Below are 21,575 nucleotides of genomic sequence, written 5' to 3'. Positions count from 1 at the left end.
TTTGGGGTGGGAGAAGGAAGAGGGGGCAGGGCTAGGGTCAACTGAAAGCCATGCTGTAGCTCTCCATTTGTCTCGGATGTCAGGGACAGTGACTGTGACCTCCCATGGGCAATTGTGTGGCACTCTGGGAGGAGAGATCAGTGTCAGTCACCTGAGTCATTCAGAGGTATCACAGTCACAGGGTGGTGACCAGATGTAGAAGGATGGCAGAAGGCTGACTTTGGACTAGCCTCCAGACAAGGCCATGGACATCTCCATGGACCAAACCTTATGTGAGGCCCGCTGCTGGCACATGCCACAGAGAAGTGGGTTCCACCTCTATCCTACCCAGCAGGGCCTGGTGCCATTCACTCTGGAAGGCAGAAGCTGCCGTCCCCATTTGGTGATCCCATTGTGCCTAGCAAGACAGATGAATGCCTATGTGGTTGCCAGGGCCCTTCCATCCTGGGAGCTCTCAGCAAATCTTCCGGCTGTCAAGTGCCAGGAGCCATGCTTAGTGCTGTATGGGGCCAGGGCCTCAAAGACAACTCCACAGACAACATGGGCACAACCTACCGTTGGAGTGCTGCCTTGAAGGAGTGGAATTGGGTGAAGAGGCATTACAATTTTCTAGAAAGAATATAGGCCAGGCACAGTGGCTCATGCCTGTTTGGGAGGCCGAGGCGGGTGGATCACAGAGGTCGGGAGTTTGAGACCAGCCTGACTAATATGGAGAAACCCTATCTCTACTCAAAATACAAAAATTAGCCGGGTGTGGTGGCATGCACCTGTAATCCCAGTTACTTGGGAGGCTAAGGCAGGAGAAACGTTTGAACCTGGGAGGCGGAGGTCGCAGAGTCAAGATCGCGCCACTACACTCCAGCCTGGGCAACAGAGCGAGACCCTGTCTCAAAAAAAATTTTTTAAAACTTCTCTAAGTTCTGGGCAGCAAGTCAGTGACAGATTAGATTTTAAGAAGGCTGTGAGGGAAAAGTTCCAGTGCCTGTTCCCAGAAGCCTGGAGTCCTGCTGCAGGGAAGGCTGGGGCACAAGGATGTGGGCTGCCGCACAGCAGCCCTGGGAGGGCAGGCCTGGTATATCGCACCCCACCAGCAGGGAAAAGAGGAAGGCCCTTGCTGGCTGGGTGGCAGGAAGTGGGGGCAGAGGGCAGGGGCTGGAGATAATGGCTTCCCCCACCCCTCAGGACTTCACCCACTGAGGGCTTGGCACACCAAACCCTTGACCAGCCCCCTAACTGTCCCTTGGGGAAACCAAGGGCCCAGCCCTGCCCACAGAGCACTGGCTGGAGTTGATTGGAGATGCAGGTCAAACTCTACCCTTGGCCTCCCTCTAGCTGCTGGGAGGCTCACTTGGATGGCCCTAAAGGCACGCACTTCTTCCTCTGGTGGGGTGCCCTCCAGTGCTCCTGAGATGTGGGCCTAGACGGGCCTGGAGCCTGGAGTCCCTTAGCTGGTTCGGGGAGAGGTGGTGCCAGGAAGACTGGCAGCACTTGGCTACGGATGCCCTGGAATGCCAACTTCATGTTTGGGTCCTGCTGCCATCAGCCTTTGTGGCAGACCCAGAACCAAAAAGAGCAACTGGGTGCCTGCCACTTGCCCTGGTGCCCACCATACCTGGCCTGCCCCAGCCATCCGTCCTGTGGGCAAGACACGATTGGCTCCTTCAGCAGCCAGGGGGAGTAGCTCTTCCTCCGGCTGCAGGACTCCTCTCGAATCTGCACACTCCATCCGCTGGCAAAGCTGGTGTGGCCCCTCAGCCCCAAGGCTCCTGTGCACTGTCCTGGGGTGGGTGCCTAGTTCTTCTTAGGAGCCTCTGCATTCCTAGCAGCAGGCCCCGCCCAGCTCAATCCCCCTTCCCAAGGCCTGGGGGTGGGAAGAGGGCTCTCAGTTAGTATAGATGAACCCCTTCCAAGACTCTGGCAGAGCAACCCTCACCAATTCCTGACACCCCTGGCCCCTCACAGTGCCACTGTCTCTGGGGAGCAAGCTAAGTACTGAGGAGTCCTTACCTCCCAGACAGCTTTTGGGCCTTCCCTTCTTTTTAAGAGCGGTCTTAACATGGCGCGGTGGCTTATCCCGGTAAGCTCAGCACTTTGGGAGGCTGAGGCAAGTGGATAACCTGAGGTCAGGAGTTCAAGACCAGCCTGGCCGACATGGTGAAACCCCTATCTCTACTAAAAATATAAAAAATTAGCTGGGTGTGGTGGTGGGCACCTGTAACCCCAGCCACTAGAGAGACTGAGGCAGGAGAATCGCTTGAACCCAGGAGGCAGAGGTTGCAGTGAGCCAAGATCATGCCATTGCACTCCAGTCTGGGGAACAAGAATGAAACTCCATCTTAAAAAAAAGGAAAAAAAAAAGCCTCTCTGGAGGGTTCCATTTCTCTCCAGTAACAGCCAATGGGTGAGCCAGCACCCAGATGTCAGGGCTTTGTTGGCTGGTCCCAACAGACCCCCTGACACCTTGAAGTGGGCATGGGTACTGCCTAGCAGCTGAGCAAACCGACGGGTCCCATGGCTGGGAGGGGCTCACCTGGGGTTTACACCCAGTCCCTTTGGACCCCAGGACCCTCCCTGCCTCATGGGCCCTCAGTGCCCCTAAGGAATGCCATTAGCTGGCCAGGAGCCAGCATGTGCCAAGCTGCAAACAGGCTGATGGGAGACAGCACTGCAGGGTGAGCTGCAAGTAGAACGCCAGGCCACGATGCCTGCATGGGTGCTCACCCAAGGGCATGGGTGCTCTTGGGAGAGAGGTCTCTAGGAGGAAGTGCTGTGCTCTTTACAGGTGCCAGTGTTTTTTTGTTGAAACAAGGTCTCACTCTGTCGCCCTGGCTAGAGTACAGTGGTGTGATCATGGCTCGCTGCAGCCTTGACCTCTCCAGGTCAACTAGCTGAAACTATAGGCGCATGCCACCACGTGCTCTCGCCATGTTGCCCAGGTTGGTCTCTGACTCCTGACGTCAGGTGATCTTTCCACCTCAGCCTCCCAAAGCGTGGGGATTACAGGCATGCGCCACCACGCTTGGCCATGGGTGTGTGTTTTCTCAACATCCCATGAAGGCCAAACACACTGGAAGCAAGGTGGTGTGGTCATGTCGTGGCGCGTGGAGGGGCCGGGCCTGGACAGCTGCACGCAGCATGGGCAGGGTGGGGGCGCTTGGCATGCCTGACAGCAGTGCAGGGAAAGCCCTCAGTGTGCGGATCAGGCCTGGAGCTCCCAACACAGGAGCTGTATGGAGACTAGGCTGGCTGTGTCTCCACGTGAAACCTGTGGGACCACCTGGGGAGGGGTCAGCCAAGCCTGTTGCCCTCACCCCTGAACCAGGAGAGAGATGCAGGGAAGGTGGACACAGGGCTCTGTGGGGACCAGACAGGAGACTTCACTGGGAGGAGGAAGGGGAGTTCCAGACCAAACCCCGCCCCTTTCTCGCCCGCTGGCTCCACCAACCAGGCAGACAAGGGGACACCAGCCCTCAGCTCTCCCAGTGGAGGGAAGGCACAACAACGCAAGCCAGCAGCCCCAGGTCCCTGTGATGTTTATTGAAGGGCGCAAGGGCAGGGCTGGGGTGCTGCCCTCAGGCCTGGATGTGGGTCTTCGCGCTGAAGGCCAGGTAGTAGATCACCAGGCCGATCGCTGCAGCCAGCACTTCAGTGGACACCCAGGGCCCGTTCCAGGTGCCCTGAAAGAAAGGACATCACAAGCCAGCTCAGAGGGGGATGGGCGAGCAGACCAGGATAACATTCACTCAGCCCAACGCCCCCCAAAAGGAGAAGGGAGCAGGCCACTTACCCGATGGTCCACACTGACTATGAATAGAGGCGAGATGATGGAAATGTCCTCGTTATTCCTCTGAGCCTGCAAGGGAGGCGCTGCGCTCAGGGCTGCCCAGCATGCAGCCAGGGTGGGGTGGGGAGAGGAAAGACAGGCAGGAACACCAGTCCGAGCCCCGGAAAGGAAAGGAGAGAAATGGGTGAGAGACACTGAGGAAGAGAAGGGACAGGAGCACAGGAGGGCCGCCTGGCTTGGACTTGCTGCCAACACCTCCTCACCCAGCCCATCCTGCTCCCCAGGGACAGGAGAGTACAGTGCGTTGCAGGCGTCCTCACCTTCCTGAGGAGGCTGTAGGACTCCTCGTCAAAGAATCTGACCTCATAGGTGCCCGCATGGGCGCTCTTGTGGTCCAGGCTCCAGGACACCTGGGTTGGGTGTGTTGTGCAGGGTGTGGGCAGAGTGGACACGGAGGGGCGCCCTGCCTCCCAGTGCCGACACCACAGCTCTCCAGCAGCCCGAACCCATGGCCCCTGGCCCTACTTGATCAGCCACCCCCGGGGCTTCAGGTTATACCCAGGAGCAGGGAACGCCCCCAGCAAGGGCACCCCTGGCCCCTCACCTGATAACGTCCCACGTCCTGGCCCCGGGTGACAGGAAATTGTTTTCCACCAACGTCAGCATAGAGAGCCATGTTCTGGGTGAGGGGACAAAGGCAGAGTCACCTTCTGCCCTCTCTGGGTGTGTCGGCAGAGCAGCCCTGTGGGCTGCTCACATGGCCTGCAGGTCCCTGGCAGGAGGTACCAGGGAACACTCACCAATCCCGTGACTGGCCCTCTGCATCAGCCTTCCCCTATGGGGCACAGGGCCCCCCATGGGCTAGCCTAACTGGACCCATAGGAACCCTGTTGACTGTGAGCAGGGGTAGGATGATGAAAATGTCTGAGTGATTTCCCTGAGTCTGCAAGGGAGGTGCTGGGGTCAGGGGTGCCCAGTGGGCTGGCCAAGGGGTGTTTTACCCTAAGAGATCTGTACCCAAAAAAGGCCCAATCAATTTTCTTCTTTGGACTTATGGGAACATAGATCAGAGGCCAAGGCCAAGGCTCCTCAATCTTGAAGTTACAACCCTCGAAACCCCATCTCTACCAAAAAATACAAAAATTAGCTGGGCTTGGTGGTGAGCACCTGTAATCCCAGCTACTTGGGAGCTGAGGGGAGAATCACTTGAATCCGGAAGGCGGAGGCTGCAGTGAGCCAAGATGGCGCCACTGCGCTCCAGCCTGGGCAACAGAGTGAGACCCTATCTCAGAAAAAAAACAAAGAAAAAATAAAACCAAAACAAAACATCCACACAGACAAACTGGCCAACGGCAACCGGAGCGGGCAGACCCCAGCCCTTTTTCCCGGTCCAGACACTTTCAGGGAACAGCGGGGTATGAGCCCAGCGTTACCTCGTGTAGGAACCGCACACAAAGCAGGTGAGGAGGGGGACCCAGCAACACTGGCTAGGATCTTGCATCGCTGTCTCCCGATCTCTCCAGCACCCCAAGAGTTGGAATCCTTATTCTTCCTCTGTCGACACGGGTCCCCGTGTCAACTGCCAGTGAGGAACACCCCAACCTGCCCTCCTGGCTGAACCCCCACTGTCTCACCTGGACCCTGTTCTTGCACGTCAGGGAGATCTCCACGATGAAGACAGTCTCGGTGGAAATGACGGCGTCGGAAGTGGTGTAGTAGGAAGGGGTGATCTGGGGTTCCATGCAGGCCTCGGCTGCGGGGAAGAGGGAGAGATATCTGGGGAAGGCCAGCTCGAGTGTGCTGGGCTGAGGGCAGAAGGCTGGCCCGGCCCTGTCTCACAGCTCGGCTCAGCTGGGGACCCACAGGATCCTACTGCCCCTTCCAGGTGGGATGAGAGACAGAACCAAGTGCTCAGTAACAAATGCAGCAGTAAGAGAGGCGGGATGAGTATGAAGGCAGGCTGGGGAGAGGCAAGGCGGCTTTCTGAAGGTGAGCAGGAAGCACAAACACATGTGTGCTGGGGGCAGGATTCACTGGACAATGCATGCTAACACTTGGACTATGACACAGAGGCCTGGGGGCTAGGCCAGCCTCAATTCAGAGCCACAAACAGCCTGGATGAGTACTGAGCGCATCCTCAGCAGAGACATCAGGGGTAGGGGCTGCAGGCAGGCAGTGCATGGGGGCTTTCAAGACGAGGGAAAGGGTATCTGCCCCTGGCCAGTTGACAGAAGGTCAAGGCTGGCCCCAGCGTTTCCTGAGGAAGAAAATGGAACAGGCTCTGGTTCCAGAAGCACAGCTTCTCAGCTGTGAGAGAAAGGACCCTGCCTTAGCCTTCTCAATAACCACAGAGGCCCATGGGAAAGGAAGGCTGCTGCCTAGGTCAGAGAGTGTGAAGGAAAGGCTTCCCAAAGTGGGACTGTTCTCAGCCACCTGCTGTCTCAATGTGGTGCCCTGGCAGAATGATGCCTTCAGCAGAGGATGTCAGAGAAGGCTCTGGGTCTGGACCACAGAAGGAAGATCCCTGGGAACAGGCGGTTCTCCGGGGCCAGGTCCCGCCAGCCCTTCTGTGTCCTGCCTCAGTCGGGCCTGCTTTCTGTGGCGCATGGGAGCCCTGAAAGGGTTTTATGGCCAGCCCTGTCCTCTGGATACGTCCCTGGCTACAGCTCAGGGAATTCCTCAGGGGCAGACGATGAGGGTGCGGGCAGGGAGGCCAGTCAGGCTGGCAAAATGTTCCAGGCAGCAAGGCTGCTGGCCTGAAAGAGGATGGAAAAGGGAACATGCAGAAAGCAGCCTGTCCAGTCCAGGCTCCCGGCCCGAGGCTGGCTGCTGCAGCCACTCCTAAACACTGGAGCTCGCAGCTCAGCCCCTCATGATCGCAAATCGACGGGACCCCTGGCTCTGCTCTGGTAAGGGTAAGGCAGGGTCCTCCGGAAAAGCCGGTCTTCGGCCTGGCACTCAAGGCCCTGCGCGCCCCTTCGGCTCCCCATCTAACTCGCCCCACTCTTGCTCCCTCTCCTCACTGAGCTCTCTTCCTGGCTTATGTGGCTCCTCCAGCCCCGTTTTTGGCCGCGATCCTCTCAGCACTACAGAGCTTTGCTCCTGTCCGAACCCGCAGGGAGAGGCAGCGGGTGCGGGAGCGGGGACACGTGTCACGTTCCGTGCCGAAGCTGGGGGCCGGGTGCACCGCGGAGGCTCCGGGACTCCTCTTCGTCTGAGCAGACAAGGAAAAGCCTGGATGCCGGTAAACGTGCGAGAGGTGCTTTGGTCCCCGGGGCCCCGAGGCCACCGGCCTCTCGGAGGAAGGCCCGACCCGCAGCGACGGATCCCGAAATGTCAGACCCCGTATCCCTCCTCCCCTCAACACCACCTGCCGTGGGTCAGAGGCTCGCCACAAACAAGCCCCTGCCGGGCTGCTACCTGAGCAGCGGGAGAGGCCGGACAGCAGAAGCAGCGCCAGGGCGCCGAGAGACGCCGTCGCCGCCATCGCCTCCTCTCTGCCTACAGGAAAAGAGAAAGAGCTCCCATGAACCCGAGGAGCAGACAAGGAAGCGCGACGCGTAAGTGGCAGCGGCAGCCAATCATGCACCGAAGGGCCGGGCCGGCATTGTGACGTCGCTGGCAGCACTGACGTGGCCCCACCCCGAGCCAGGGGCCCAGCCGGTCACGATCCCCCCACCTCCCAACAACATGGCGGCAGCGGCGCTCTAGACGCCGCAAGGGGGCGTGAGAATCGGTGCGGCCGCGCGCGTGCGCAGTACCGGGCCCGCGCCCGCCCCCAGACTTTGCACACCGTCGAATTCTCGCGAGAACGGTGTCTGCGTGTCGGGACGTGCGGAGATTCTCGCTTTCTATCATGGCGCTGAAGGTAGCCACGGCCGCCGGCGGCGCTGCGAAGGCAGTGCTCAGGCCAGCCCTTCTCTGCCGTCCCTGGGAGGTGAGCAGGGAAAGGGCCAAGGAACCGCGCAGCGCTCGCGGGGGAGCGGTGGGGTAGCCGTTCCCGAAGCAGTCTGGAGTCCGCTTGGCTGTGGGCCCCACCAGGGGCGGGGAGAGGGCTGTGCTCCGGGGTTGATTGGCCGCCTCTGCTGTCACTGAGGGGATTGGCCGACGTTGGCCCTGGGCCGGCTCCCCCAGGGTGTCCGCACGGCTGGATGGGGGCTCAGTACAGGCGGGAGAGAGTGGGCCACAGCGGCCGGGTGCCACCTCCTTAGTGTATTTGAAGGAGTCCTTCTAAGGCGGTCACATATTCCTGCCCGCCCTTCTCAAACCGCTTCGCAAATCCGGTTGTGGGACTGACTCAGTTTCTCCCCGGGTTTCCCTCTCGCGGACGGCTTTGCCACCTGTGATGGTGGCAAAAGAATCGGACTTTGCCAGTCATCGCCCATTCTCCCACAGTCTTAGAGCCCCAGATGGCTTTCCCCCGAGACGCCTGGAATGGAAGGGAGCTAGGGTTTCTGAGGCTGCGGGGGTTTTGCTTCTACTCTTCTCCGTCTGCGGTCTTGCGTATTCGGGTCCGAGTCCTCTTTCCTTACACATATTTAAGATGAGGTTAATTTAGGTCCTAGCGGCTGGAAACCATCTGAAGCAGCTGCTGTCCAGCACTGGCCCTGATGGGTAAGAAGTTTGACCTCTAGGCCATACTCCCCCACTGACCCACTGCATGGCCTTAGGCCAGTTCCTCTTCTCTTTGGGTTCCAGTTTCCTCTTTGGGACCCAGAGGGAAGGAGATTTCACATTTTCAAAGGATCCTGTCAACTCTGACCTGCCAGAACTCCGTGACTTTGCTGCCACTCCCCAGGGACACCTCTACTTGCTGTGTTTTCTCCCTCAGACCTCTGGGGGAGACTGCTTATGCCTAATGAAATTCTTTTGACGTTGCTGATTTCTCCCACCTCCCATCTGCTTGCTGCTGAAAGGACGGCTTTCCAGAGGCCCTGGTGGCTCCAGCAGCTAGGTGCCTGTAGGCTCTCGGTGAAGACATATGCCTCCTCCCTGACCTCCCCTGTGTGTATGTGCGCTGGGGTGGGAGTGGGGGATAGTGAACGGTTGGTAGCTGGTCAGTGCCTTGCCCTGAGACTGACTATCCTGGGCATGAGAACCCCTAGAGAGGAACCCCAGGTTTTAGATGCTAGTGATTCGGACGCCTTGGGAAAACACACAGCCATCATTGGCACATGGTCCAACAGAAATGTGCCAAAGAGAGAAACGTCAGCAAGCATAAGATGTGGGCTGTAGCTGTCCTTTCTTTCCGTGGAACTATGAAAGGGCGATGGGAGAGCTGGAGGCGTGTGCATATTCATACTGCCTCACACCTGGCTCCTTTGGTGGCTTCACAGGGAAGCCGGGGCATAAGGCAGAGCCTTTGCGACCTCCTGAAGGAAGCTGCCTGCATCTGTACGGTCAGGTCAGGGAAGCCCAGCTGGAGCACTCTCTGGGTCTTTTCCAAAGCCCAAAGGAATACCTGGCGCAGGGACCAGGTGCGGGAGAGGTTCAGCCCTGGTAGTGATGTTGCCATCTGTGCCGGAGGTCCATGCCCTCAGGAGGCTGGCTCACTGCCACAGCTGAAGCCCAGGAGGAACTACAGCTGGGAGCTGCAGGGGTCTATCTCGTGACCCTCCAGGGACACCAGCCTTGAACTCTGACCTAGGGGCCAGTGGAGTGAAGGGGCAGGCATACTGTAGCACTAGCTACTGTGAGCAGCTCACACACTTCCTCTCACCTAATCTTACCAGCAGTCGTGGAAAGTAGGTGTGTCTGTTCTGTGAATTTCAGATGAGGCCATGAAGCCATCTCAAGAGGAGTGGATGGTGGATTTGGAGTGACATCTCCCCACTCTCCATTTCTTTCTTCATTTTCTGATGTGCTTGTTCACTCAGGAAATGTTCCATATGTCCCAACCCGTGCTGGGTCCTGGAGTGACAGTATTGGACCAGACTGACTTGACCCCTCCTCTCGGGCTCAGGGGTTGAGGAGGGAGCAATCCAGTGATAACCTAGGGAAAGGGGTGGGTAGGGCCTTAGGAGCCCAGCTCAGCAGCCTTAGGACATCAGGGAAAGCTTCTATGGAGGTCCATGGAAGCTGCCTTCTGTATGCTTATAAGAGCCCACAAATAAGATGACTCCAGATGTTGATAAGTGCTAGAGAAAAGGCAGAAGCCTCGACTGTGCCCGTGGCTACAGATCCAGGTGCCACACAGATCAGCTGAGCTACCCTCGGGCCTCTGGTCCTTGTGGTGACTCTCTCCTGGCCCCTGGCATGGACTGGTGAGTGGCACACCTGCACCCTTATAAATGCCAGCCAGGTAGACACAGACAGGGAGAGATCAGACTCCACCCCAGCCTTCTGGATTTCTAGCAGAAAGGTGTAGCTCTTTGGCCATTGGCTGTGAGGCCTCTGCCATTGGCTGGAACACTTTGCTGCTGGCTGGTGGTCAAGTGGCAGGGCCTCTGCAAGTCACAGGGAAGACCTCAGGTGTGTTCCTAGGTGGGCACAGTGGGGAGGGAAGCTTCTCCTGCAGTGGGAACTGGGGCCTGGGCTTCTTCCAGGACAGCAGGTCACTTGGCACCTGGCACATTTGGCTCAGGCAGCTTTGGCTCTGAAGCTGTCAGGCTTTTAGGCAGGAGGTTGGGGACATTTGGCATCCAGTGGTCCTTTCCGAAGCCCTCCCTAGAGTTGGGTGTCTGTTATCAACTTTCCAGAAATGGCTGGATGTCCCTATGTGTTCGTTTTCTGTTTCTAACTCTGAAGGGCCATTCCCCAGGGGGCCGACAGTGCTTGTCTCAGGAGGCCGGAGGCTGGGTGCTACCTTCTTATCTCCTTGTTCTGCTCTTTCTGTGGCAACCACATACCACTTTTGTAATAAGGAAAAGTGACGAGCAAAGTGATAGTATGACTGTGGTTGTCTTGGATCTGTGGTAAGGATTTCCCTACAGTGCCACGTTTAGTTTGCCCATTTTCGCACGTTACAAACATCATTGAGCAAGACTTAACTGGCCAAAAAAAAATCAGAAACAACAACAAAAAAAGGAGGGAGGCCAGAAACACATCTTTTTTTTTTTTGAGACGGAGTTTAGCTCTTGTTACCCAGGCTGGAGTGCAATGGCGCGATCTCGGCTCACCGCAACCTCTGCCTCCTGGGTTCAGGCAATTCTCCTGCCTCAGCCTCCTGAGTAGCTGGGATTACAGGCACGCGCCACCATGCCCAGCTAATTTTTTGTATTTTTAGTAGAGATGGGGTTTCACCGTGTTGACCAGGATGGTCTCGATCTCTTGACCTCATGATCCACCCGCCTCAGCCTCCCAAAGTGCTGGGATTACAGGCTTGAGCCACCGCGCCTGGCCTCAGAAACACATCTTTTAAGAAATTGATCTAAGAACGGCCGGGTGTGGTGGCTCACGCCTGTAATCCCAGCACTTTGGGAGGCTGAGGTGGGCGGATCACCTGAGGTCAGGAGTTGAAGACCAGCCTGACCAACATGGAGAAACCTCGTGTCTACTAAAAATACAAAATTAGCCGGGTGTGGTGTTTCATGCTTGTAATCCCAGCTATTCAGGAGGCTGAGGCAGGAGAATCACTTGATCACTTGAATCCAGGAGGCGGAGGTTGTGGTGAGCCGAGACCTCACCGTTGTACTCCAGCCTGGGCGACAGAGCATGACTCCATCTCAAAAAAAAAAAAAAAAAAAAAAAAATTGACCGAAGAGCTGAAGGAAGCAGCAGGAGGCTGGAGCAACTTCCGCTTTCCAGGTGTTCCAGCAGGCCAGCCCTGGAGGCCGAGGCTTCAGGACTGATTGTCCGTTGTTCCCCTGGCAGTGGGCCATGCTGCACAGACAGGGGGCCTGCCTGGGCACAGTGGGGACGGTCCCATTTTCCTTCCAACTTGGCTTTCTGGGCTGGACATCAAACCAACTGCTGGCATTTGGGTCTCTCTCCCAGGTTCTAGGCGCCTATGAGGCCCCCTCGAGGAGCATCTCCTCAGTAAGTGTCTGCCCATGCCCACGCGTGTCTGTGTCCGTGTGGCCGTGAGTGTGCATGCGTGCCTTGCCACTGAGATGCTCTTGCAACCTTGGCTGATTGTGTCTTCTTTCTCCTCCCCTTCTAGCAACAAACGATTGTGAGTATGCTTCTTCTCTGCCTGTTAGGTTTGGAGGGCTCTCAGTTGCTTTGGGGTTGACTAAATTCCAGGCATAGGTGAGCTGCTGCTGAACCAGAAGCCCTGGATGAGCAGCCCTGTCTGGGATGGGGCTGCCCCACGTTGGCACCTTGCCATGGGGCGGCCTGTGGGGTCAGCGCCCATGGGAGGAAGGGAACTGGCTGGAGTCCATGGGGGCAGGCTGGGGGCATGTGGGGTCCCCACCTTCCCCCTCTGCCTCTTGCAGCCTCCATCAGCTAAGTATGGCGGGCGGCACACAGTGACCATGATCCCAGGCGATGGCATCGGGCCGGAGCTCATGCTGCACGTGAAGTCCGTTTTCAGGTATGGAGCGCCTGGGCCTTGCCTTGTCCCCAGCCAGGGGGCCCTGAGGACTTTATGCCGAGAGGGGCATTGCGCCCAGAAGCACTCGGCGAGGCCGTGGCAGGATGGCCTGTAAGCCCAGGCCTTGCGTCCCAGTGCTTGTGATCCCGCCAGGCTGGCCTGGGCTCAGGGAAGGTGGCACCAGTCCTGCCGCAGTGCACATTGTGTAGTTCGAGTGTGTCCCCATCAGTCGGTGAAGGTGGGCCCAGCCCTCTCTCAGTCAGAGCCAGGTCAGAGCAGGTAACAACAGGGAAGAGGTAGCCGGGGCAGGCTTCCTGGAGGAGGTGCGGGAAAGGCCTGGGCCGGCCTCCCTGACCCTGCTCTGCCTCAGGCACGCATGTGTACCGGTGGACTTTGAAGAGGTGCACGTGAGTTCCAATGCTGATGAAGAGGACATTCGCAATGCTATCATGGCCATCCGCCGGAACCGTGTGGCCCTGAAGGGTGAGCTCCAGGGCCAGGGGCCAGGATGGGGCCCTAGGCGTGATTTCTTTTACCTCCCTTCGAGCTGACTCTGGTGGGGCCCCGAGGCTCTGATTTCAGGGCTTGTCTGGCCTGAGAGCACCCTTGTGCTTGGAGGCTGGACGGATGCCTCCTCGGGCCTGTTTGCGTGACGATGCTGGGGTTCGGGTGGGAGCAGCTGTATGTGCGCCTGTCCAGTGATGGCTCCCTCCCACCCCTCTTTCCCTCCTGTGGCAGTCCTTTCTCACCCCTCTGCTGGGGTCAGCTTTGACCCTCAGTGTCTTTCTTCACAAACCAGGTGTCACAGGGATGCAGCTCTGACCCTTTGCCTGGTGCCTCAGCTGCAGCCAGCCCAGTGGTGGCTGGCACCGCCCAAGCAGGGATTCTCGGAGCCCTCCCGGGTTGCCCTGCTTGGCTTGAGGTCCTTAAACTGCCCCATCACTCAGTTTGCATACTCAGCCCATCACCTGCTCTGTATGAGGAAGGTGTGAGCAAAGATGAACCCAGGGGGAGCCCCAGGCCCTGGCAGTCAAGTAGAGGGGCCTTCATGCTAGCCACAGGGGACCCCTGTGCTCTGAGGACAGCATGCTGGGCAGGGTGCCGCTCACGGGCAGGTGGCCTTTGCTGGGCACCCTCTGACTGCTGTCTCCAGTGGCCACTGGCCCCTGCTTCCCTTCCTCCAGGTGTCCTGGGTCGTAGGGCAGAGCCCGGCCAATCCGTGGCCTCCTCTAGGCAGCTACTGCCTGCCCCTGAGTGTGGCACCGTGATGCGGTGCCTGGCAATAGCCCCACCAAGGTCACCTTGCTAGCTCCAGCCTGGCCAGCCAGCCTGTTAGTAGTAAAGAGTGGTCACTTTCTGCTGCTCCAGACCCTGGGCAGGGAATGGCATGGCTGCCTGGCTGGTTGCCAACCTTTCTTCATTTGTTTACTTGTTCATTCCTTTGTTCAGTAGCTATTCATGGAGCACCTGCAGCATGCCAGGTGCCGGAGATCCCTGAGCATGTAGCCCCGTGGGGCTTAGGCTGGAAGTTGCATTCTCGTGTTTCATGAAGTATTTTTGCTCCCTGAGTCGTCTTCTGACGCCGGCAACCTTCAGCTGCCCTGCTGAGGTGGGGCGGGGGTGGGCAGTGCCGCTAAGCCTGTGTTGTGTTCTATAGGCAACATCGAAACCAACCATAATCTGCCGCCATCCCACAAATCCCGAAACAACATCCTTCGGTGAGGCCCAGGTGCACGGGCCGCGGGCTCGGCGGGGCTGAGGGGGGTATGCCACTGGAGTCTGGCTCCAGTCAGCTGCCTGTCAGGCCTAGCAGCCTCTTTCTCTGTCCCCTCCCAGCACCAGCCTGGATCTCTATGCCAATGTCATCCACTGTAAGAGCCTGCCAGGCGTGGTGACCCGGCACAAGGACATAGACATTCTCATTGTCCGGGAGAACACGGAGGGCGAGTACAGCAGCCTGGAGCATGAGGTGTGCACGGGGGCTGGGGGCGAGCCCCACTGGGGCCAAGATTATGGGGAGAGCTTAAGGAACCAGGGGCAGGCCTACCTTCAGAGGGCAGGGGCCATCCCCGAGGGAGAAGCCGGAAATAAGCAGACAGGGCTGCTTCCTACTGGGGCCCTGTCGCAGCAGCTTGTTTGGCCATCGCTGCTTTCCAGTCGGACATGGTTCTCTTCTCCTCATCCTCTCTTCAGAGTGTGGCGGGAGTGGTGGAGAGCCTGAAGATCATCACCAAGGCCAAGTCCCTGCGCATTGCCGAGTATGCCTTCAAGTTGGCGCAGGAGAGTGGGCGTAAGAAAGTGACGGCTGTGCACAAGGCCAACATCATGTATGTCCCCTGTCCCCCGACTGCTCTGCAGTGGTCTGCTTGGGCCTGCTCTCAGGGATCTGTGGTCCTAAAGCCCAGCCACCCACCGAGGGGCCACTGAAGGCGTATGCCCCATTGTCCCCAAGGTCTCACCAGAGGCGACATTTAGGGGAAGTGGAGTGGGATTATGTCCGTTTTGCTGGTAAGGGACAGGTTAGAAGTCAGACCCCAGTCTTCGGGGCCCTCTGCACACCCCTTCCCTCCGGCTGACTGTTGTGATGGCCGAACTGGTGTCCTGCTCCTAACCCCCCACCAGGAAACTGGGCGATGGGCTCTTCCTGCAGTGCTGCAGGGAGGTGGCAGCTGGCTACCCCCAGATCACCTTTGAGAACATGATTGTGGACAACACCACCATGCAGGTACTAGCCCGCCCAGTGCCATCCCCTGCCCTGGGTGCCCTGGGCTTCTTGCACCCGTGCTCCCGACTCTGCCCCTCAGCCAGCCCCCTCCTTGACCCGCAGCTGGTGTCCCGGCCCCAGCAGTTTGATGTCATGGTGATGCCCAATCTCTACGGCAACATTGTCAACAACGTCTGCGCGGGATTGGTCGGAGGCCCAGGCCTTGTGGCTGGGGCCAACTACGGCCACGTGTACGCAGTGTTCGAAACGGTGAGTGCTGGGGCGGCATCGATCTGTCTGCAGACTCACAGAGGCGCATGATTCAGCATCACCACCCCACATGAGCTGTCTGTCCTCACACGCGCCCCAGCCCCTGGCACCCACTGACGGGCTTTTGTCACCACCCCACATCCTTGCACCCTCCACCCACTCTCCGTCCTGCCTCTTCCAGGCTACGAGGAACACTGGCAAGAGTATCGCCAACAAGAACATCGCCAACCCCACAGCCACCCTGCTGGCCAGCTGCATGATGCTGGACCACCTCAAGTGAGTGGCGCATGGTGCCCCCCATCCCCCCGGCCAGCCCTCTGGGCCCCAGGGACTGAAGGCTGCCTGTCCCATCCTCTAGGCTGCACTCCTACGCCACCTCCATCCGTAAGGCTGTCCTGGCGTCCATGGACAATGAGAATGTGAGGCCCCCCTCACCCCCTGCCCTGCTGCCCTCCCCCTCCAGCCTCCCTCTGCAGCCTCCTGTAGCCCACCTCTCACACTGACCACGGTCCTTAGGGGAGGGTGGTACTGGGTCTGGTAGGGCCTCTGGGCCTTAGCTGGTGCCACTGCCCTCCTGGTGGCAGTCCCAGCGTCTACAAGCCACAGGAGATAGCAGGTAGCCCGCGGCAGGAGTGACAGGGTCTGGCGTGTGCTGAGCCTGCCTGTTTCCTACAGATGCACACTCCAGACATTGGGGGCCAGGGCACAACATCTGAGGCCATCCAGGACATCATCCGCCACATCCGTGTCGTCAACGGCCGGGCTGTGGAGGCCTAGGCTGGCCCTGGAACCTTCTTGGTTTGCTCCTCAGATCCCCCTTCTCACTCCAGCACCCCAGCCAGCCTGGTAGGCAGAGCGCAGAATAAAGCAGCTTCTCCCCAGACTTGGCATGGGCCTCCCTCACTCCAGGCACCGGTGTTCAGTCCACACTTTATTAAGAAAGGAATACGCACACCTCCGAGGCCCTCCTGGGGGTCTCAGGCAGAACACGCTCTGAGCGCTGGGCCTGGCTCCAGCGTCCGTCTGCCCTGCAGTTGAGGGGAGCTGGTGCCCAGCAGGGTGCGGGAGCTGTCCCGCCTTCCCTCTAGGCTTGGAGAGCTGGAGGCGGAGCCTTGGCTGGCCTAGGGGTTGAGCCAGGGGTGCTGGAGGCAGTCGGCAGCGCTGGCCCGCTTTTCTGGGATGTACTCCATCATGGGCAGCAGGAAGGCACTGAACTGTGTGGCCTGCTCCAGGGGCCACTCGTACTTCTCCATCAGCACCTCGTACAGGCCCCAGTGCTTGAGATTGTGGATGTGCCGCAGCTCTCCTGCAGGCAGGCCGCAGGCATCAGGCTCCATCTCTGTCCCGCCGCCTGCCTGCTGCTTAGGCCCTGGCTCCTGGGACGCAGTGTTCCTGCTGTTGCAGAGCCCAAGGTCCCCGTCCCACCCTCTCTGCAGATACGTAGCCTGAGCCTGCCCGGACCCTCACCTCTCCGGTTAAAGAACTCCCGGGAATAGCGGCCCGAGAGGGCGAAGGCCGGGGGGATGTCCCCCAGAAGCTCCACGATGTGAGCGATGTGGTCTGTGAGCAGAAAGAGGAGGTTGGGGGCGGGCAGGAAGCCGGGAGACGGAGCTCAGGGCCCACATCCCCTACCCTCATCGCGACTGTAGTCTTCTCCAGAATGCGGCTCGAACAGGTAGTCTCCAGTCGCCAGCTCGAAGGCCTGGAAGGGGGAGGAGGTGAGGCTACTGGCCGGTGGGCTGGTGGCCCTGGGCACAGGGCAGTCCAGGCGGGCATACCATGCAGGCCGTGCTCCAGATGTCTGCCGGGGGGCCGTACTCGGCACCTATCAGAACCTCGACGGCCCGATACTGCCGAGTCTGGATGTCCTCTGTGAAGTGCTTGTGCTGGAGGCAATGGGAGCCCTGGGGCTGGGGCAAGGCTGGCTGCCCCCACAGACCCTACCCCACCTGATCCACGCACCCAAGGAGCTCGGTGGCGCTTGCTCTGAGCCTCAGGGTCCCCAGATCTCCCAAGAGAGACAGACCAGGTGATCTGAGGCAGAGGCTGACCCATTCCTAGTGGCCTCTGCCCTTGGCCACGGCCCAGTGCTACTGACTGGGCAGGACTGATGCCGAAGCAGCTGATGATTTCACGTGCACTGCAGGCCGGGGCGGGGCTCCCCAAGAGTGGGCCTGTACCTCCACCCTTGGACCAGGGTCCCCCACTCTGTTCTCCCAGGCTTGCCCGTACCACCCAGCAGGTTCATACCACCCAGCAGGCGTTGCCCAGGTCTGCGATCTTGATCTTGATTTTATCTGCATTTTGGGGCTCCAGGGGATTCACCAGGAGGTTTGAGGCACCAAATGGTGCTGGGGAAGGAAGAGCAGGGAGACTGAGCCGCTTTCACTCCTGCCAGCCCTGCCTGCCCACCACCTGCCACCCAACTTACTGCTGGGTGACAGGAGGCCCCCGGTCTCGCGCTGATTGGATGAGCCGGAGAGGATGGAGCAGGAGGCAGGAGAGAAAAGGGAGCCGGAAAAGCCTGAGGTCTGTGAGCCGGGGCTGAGGCTGCGGCCGCCCCCTGGGGCGGGGGAGGAGGAGGCTGGGGAGGGGCCTGCCCTGGCGCCCCCAGGGTGGTAACCGGAAGAGGAGGTGGAGCCGCTGCCCCCCTCTAGTCTCAAGCCGGAGTCTGGGGAGACGGGATGGAGGTGGAGGGTGAGCGGATTCCCTGCGCTGCGCTGCGCTCCGCAGCCCGGCACCCGCTGTGGCCCCTCACCCTCGGCCTGGGCCGCGGCCTCCATGGCCTCCAGCCTCTGCAGGTCCCGCAGCCGCTCCTCCAGCAGCCGCTTCTGCTGTTTTCGTTTGCGCCTCATCTTCTTCCTCTTGTTTTTGGACAGCTTACCTGTCTGCTATCAGAGCCACGGTCACCCCAGGGTTCCTGTCGCCCACCCCAGTCAGCGTGAAGTGGAGGTTTCCCTGCACGGCCGCCAGGGAAGAGGCCTCCGGGCCCCAGGGCTCCCATGGATGCCAGAATGCGGCGCCAGTGCCCCTTGGCACCACCTCCTCACTACTGTCCCTGCCTCCCCACCTGTGGCCCAGCTCCCCACAGCTCCATTAGGAGTGGGAGGACCTGGCCAGCCCGCCTCAGGGTGCTCTCTGTCCCCTCCCAGCCCCAGCTAAGGCAGCCAGAAGTGGCCATTCAAGGATGATAGCATCCTTTCACCAAGAGCAGTTTGGGGCATGTGACCCACCCCAGGAATCACCCTCAGCCCAGCCACCCAGCCTTTTGGGAGTGCCACTGTGGGAGTGTGGGAAGGTGGGGGAGTGGAGCCAGTGTGGCCCAGGAGTGAGCTCTGAGATGGCCTCTGGTTTCCTCAGATGGGAGAGGATGCAAGGGAGAAAGGGCCCCCCCCAACTTACCAAGACCTCCTGGGGAGCAGTGCTGACTGGGAGTGCAGGTGGGGAGCAGGGGGACAGGAGGATTGGCGACTCAGGCAGGGGCTCAGGCCCAGAGGCCCTGACCCCACCCCATGTGGCCCCTTGGTACCTATGGAGCGGGAGGGGGCTGGCGCCCCTGCCTGCTGCCACTCGGTAGCCTCGGCTGCCAGGCGCCTGACGTAGGCGTCCCCCACACACAGCAGAATGTTCTCGGGCTTGATGTCCGTGTGGATGATCTTGCACTTGGTGTGGAGGTAGTCCAGGCCGCGCAGCACCTGCAGAGAGCCGCACCTGACCTCCAGCAGCTCCTGCCCAGGCTGGGCTGGGCAGCCCAGTGGGCAGCACTCACCTGCCTCACGATGCTCTTCACGCAGGGCACAGGCAGGCCCTGGTAGTTGGACTTGATGATCCATTTGAGGAGCTGGTGGCCCAGCACCTCCAGCACCATGCACACATCTGGGCCGGGAGTGAAGGGTGGCCAGCGGGCTTGGGCCATACAGATGTGGGGAGGCAGGATGTGCCCTGGGCAGTCCTGGTCACCATTACGTTGGTGTGATTGATAGTGTCCCTGTCACTCTCAACAGGTATGCCAGTTGGGATAATGCATTTTGTGGTCATCCTAGCAGAGCAGGTACAGAGGCATCTCGGGCCAGCCCAGTCCCATGCCAGTCATGCCATAGGGCCTCTTGGCATCCCCCATTACCCAAAGGGGCAGGGTCACATCAGAGACTCGAGGTACTGGGAGGGCTGCAGGCCCATTGTGCAGATCTGCAGACTGAGGCTCTGGCAGTGAGGACCCTGGTTCACCGGCCTTTGGCTGCCACACTGCTTTGCTCTTCCTGCAAAGGATACGGACTCCATTGACTCCTGAGATCCTGAAGTCATCAATGAGCTGGACAATGGTCTCTCTCTTGGGGTCACTGGGGTCACTGTCCCGGACCTGGAGTAAAAGCCAGGGGGCCACCGATGGTTCCAAACTGCCCCTCTCCAGCAGCTCCCTTCAGTGTACCCTGAAGCAGCTCTAGCCCCCACTCCTGCTCCATCTGCACCGTGCTGGGAGAAAGGTCACCAGCCCCTCCTGCCCCTCACCCATTCCTCCAGATCCTCCCCTTCTGGCCCAGCCAGCTGGAGGCTGCCCCTCGGGGAGCCCCGCCCTGCTCCGCAGAGCCCCGGCAGGCCCTGCACCCACATTGCCAGGCCCCAGGAGCTGGGAGTGGGCAGGGGAGGCGCCTCACACATTTCAGGAGCTTGATCTCATCCACAGCTGTCTCCGTGTAATGCCCTGCACTCTTCACCACTTTCAGGGCCACAAAGCGCTTGCGCCTGCAATACCGAGACCCTTGTAGGCTGTGGCCCTGGCAGGAGCCACGGCGGGGATCAGGGTGGCCCCCACCAAGCCCAGGGACAGGATCCCAGCCAGCTGGGCCCGGGAGGCGAAGGAGGCACTCACTGGATGTCCCAGCAGAGCCAGACAGTAGAGAAGTGGCCCCAGCCCAGTTTGCGCACCACGTGGTACCGCCCATTGAACAGGTCCCCGATCTTCACAGGGTAGTAGCCGCCTGCCAAGGGGAGGCAATAGATCAGTGCGGTGGGGGTCCTCCCCTGGGTCACTCCCCTGGGTCCCCTAACAGCTTGGCTCCACTAGCCATCTGGCCTGTGTGGGCCCGGGCTGCCCTGGGTCCCTGCAGTGGCCATCAGGCCACTTTGTGTCCAAGGCCGAGCCTCACCCTTGCAGTAGTCCTTGGGGTCTTCCTGTTCCTCGTCATCGGAGCCCAGAAGCCCCTGCAGCATCTGAGGCGCCGGTGTGGCCAGGGCTGGTTCAGAGCCCGAGGACTCGGGCCCGCAGGAGGCCTGTGAGCTGTGGGTGGGGTGGGTGGGCAGTGAGTGTCAGAGACGTCAGGGGCCCTGGGTGCCCGGGCCGAGCCCTACCTGCTGCTGCTGCTGCTGCTGCTGCTGCCACCACTGTCCCCACCACCGCCCGTGCTGGCGCTCATCCCGGCCGCGCAGCCAGCAGCTCCGGTGCCCCGGGTGGCTGCTCCTGTGGGGCCCGGCTGCGGCCTTCGAATTTATAGCCTCGGCCAGCCGCTGATCTCACCCGCCTTTATAAATAGCCTCCCAGCTGCTCGGCTGTGGGCAAGGTATGCAGCACGAGGAGGGGGCGGCGTGACAGTGGCCCAGAGAGCCCATCCCCCAGGCCAAGACCCCTTCCTGCTCCAGGCCCACCCTGGAGGCAGAGGGGGCTATTGCTGGGGGACCAAGGGCAACTGGGCGAGTGCCTGCACCTGAGCTGAGTGGGAGGTCCATACAGGGGTGAAGTAACCCTTACCCCAGGCCAAGCTCCTGTGCTCCAGTGCCTACCTCGGGGACATGCTCCACTTGGCGACCTGGTCCTTAGGCCAAGCCCCCACCACCCATGCCCCTGTGGGCGTCCTCCTGGAGGTGCCCCTCTCATTCCCATTGGAACTCCATCCCTGGCTGCTCCCAGCTGCTTCCTGCTTCTACTGCATTTCATCAGCCTCTAGGACAGGTGGGAGCCCCATGCCCTCTGAATGTGGCATTACTGGGTACCCCTCATTTCCACTACCAAAGGCACCAGGCCTGCTGAGGGGAGGCCTGGGAGCTTGCCAGCCCAGAACCTGTTCCTGCGGCCCTGCCTGGCATTCTGGCTCCCAGCGCTTGCTTTCCCTCCCCACCATTTGCCAAGTGCCTGCCGTGGGCTTCTCCATAGCTGGACATGGGGGAGACAGCAAGAAGCCACTTGCGGCTGGGGACAAGCAAACCCATAGCCACTTTCCCATGAGTGTGGTGGTGACTGAGGGGCCTGTGACCTGGAGGCTGCATCCTGAGAGAACAGGAGAAATTGGGTCCCCAGAAGCATCCAGGACAGCACAGGGCACAGTGGGGCAAGGCTTGCAGCCAGA

At 60.0% G+C, this 21,575-nt stretch overlaps 3 protein-coding genes across 3 annotated transcripts; 1 reads left to right on the top strand and 2 right to left on the bottom strand.

The window, feature by feature from the left end:
* Positions 1-3,511: 3,511 nt before the first annotated feature.
* Positions 3,512-7,390, bottom strand: SSR4 (signal sequence receptor subunit 4). The gene is made up of 6 exons (XM_032265237.1): positions 7,205-7,390; positions 5,419-5,537; positions 4,389-4,463; positions 4,105-4,194; positions 3,788-3,853; positions 3,512-3,677 (listed from the first exon to the last, which is right to left on the bottom strand). The coding sequence occupies exons 1-6, from the start codon at positions 7,269-7,271 to the stop codon at positions 3,573-3,575; spliced, it is 522 nt and encodes a 173-aa protein (XP_032121128.1). The 5' UTR covers positions 7,272-7,390; the 3' UTR covers positions 3,512-3,572.
* A 50-nt stretch (positions 7,391-7,440) lies between these two features.
* On the top strand, positions 7,441-16,117 carry IDH3G (isocitrate dehydrogenase (NAD(+)) 3 non-catalytic subunit gamma). The gene is made up of 13 exons (XM_032265236.1): positions 7,441-7,721; positions 11,720-11,761; positions 11,886-11,897; positions 12,163-12,260; positions 12,631-12,743; positions 13,918-13,978; positions 14,097-14,229; positions 14,454-14,587; positions 14,883-14,985; positions 15,088-15,234; positions 15,416-15,510; positions 15,593-15,653; positions 15,910-16,117. The coding sequence occupies exons 1-13, from the start codon at positions 7,641-7,643 to the stop codon at positions 16,009-16,011; spliced, it is 1,182 nt and encodes a 393-aa protein (XP_032121127.1). The 5' UTR covers positions 7,441-7,640; the 3' UTR covers positions 16,012-16,117.
* Positions 16,118-16,150: 33 nt separating this feature from the next.
* SRPK3 (SRSF protein kinase 3) lies at positions 16,151-21,206 on the bottom strand. Its single transcript, XM_032265235.1, has 15 exons — positions 20,584-21,206; positions 20,382-20,512; positions 20,105-20,213; positions 19,890-19,977; positions 19,507-19,594; positions 19,004-19,110; positions 18,764-18,929; positions 18,637-18,662; positions 17,993-18,122; positions 17,666-17,905; positions 17,485-17,585; positions 17,013-17,120; positions 16,867-16,936; positions 16,702-16,794; positions 16,151-16,540 (listed from the first exon to the last, which is right to left on the bottom strand). Exons 1-15 carry the CDS (start codon positions 20,646-20,648, stop codon positions 16,356-16,358), a joined length of 1,707 nt encoding a protein of 568 aa, XP_032121126.1. The 5' UTR covers positions 20,649-21,206; the 3' UTR covers positions 16,151-16,355.
* Between the last annotated feature and the right edge of the window lie 369 nt (positions 21,207-21,575).

The sequence above is a fragment of the Sapajus apella genome, unplaced genomic scaffold (assembly GCF_009761245.1).
Source record: "Sapajus apella isolate SASKATOON/1434 unplaced genomic scaffold, GSC_monkey_1.0 scaffold149, whole genome shotgun sequence".
Taxonomy (NCBI): Eukaryota; Metazoa; Chordata; class Mammalia; order Primates; family Cebidae; genus Sapajus; species Sapajus apella.
This window is presented reverse-complemented; position numbering and strand designations above follow the sequence as displayed.

Excerpts from the sequence above, each read along its gene's own strand:
- SSR4 (XM_032265237.1), bottom strand. The coding sequence starts at position 7,271 with ATGGCGGCGACGGCGTCTCTCGGCGCCCTGGCGCTGCTTCTGCTGTCC. Across the intron at positions 4,195-4,388 it reads AGGACGTGGGACGTTATCAG|GTGTCCTGGAGCCTGGACCA; the intron begins GTGAGGGGCCAG and ends CACCCAACCCAG. Across the intron at positions 3,854-4,104 it reads CCTACAGCCTCCTCAGGAAG|GCTCAGAGGAATAACGAGGA; the intron begins GTGAGGACGCCT and ends CCTCCCTTGCAG.
- IDH3G (XM_032265236.1), top strand. The coding sequence starts at position 7,641 with ATGGCGCTGAAGGTAGCCACGGCCGCCGGCGGCGCTGCGAAGGCAGTG. Across the intron at positions 15,511-15,592 it reads ATGATGCTGGACCACCTCAA|GCTGCACTCCTACGCCACCT; the intron begins GTGAGTGGCGCA and ends CCCATCCTCTAG. Across the intron at positions 15,654-15,909 it reads CGTCCATGGACAATGAGAAT|ATGCACACTCCAGACATTGG; the intron begins GTGAGGCCCCCC and ends TGTTTCCTACAG.
- SRPK3 (XM_032265235.1), bottom strand. The coding sequence starts at position 20,648 with ATGAGCGCCAGCACGGGCGGTGGTGGGGACAGTGGTGGCAGCAGCAGC. Across the intron at positions 18,930-19,003 it reads TGAAGAGCATCGTGAGGCAG|GTGCTGCGCGGCCTGGACTA; the intron begins GTGAGTGCTGCC and ends GGCTCTCTGCAG. Across the intron at positions 18,123-18,636 it reads CTGCTCCCCAGGAGGTCTTG|ACAGGTAAGCTGTCCAAAAA; the intron begins GTAAGTTGGGGG and ends CTCTGATAGCAG.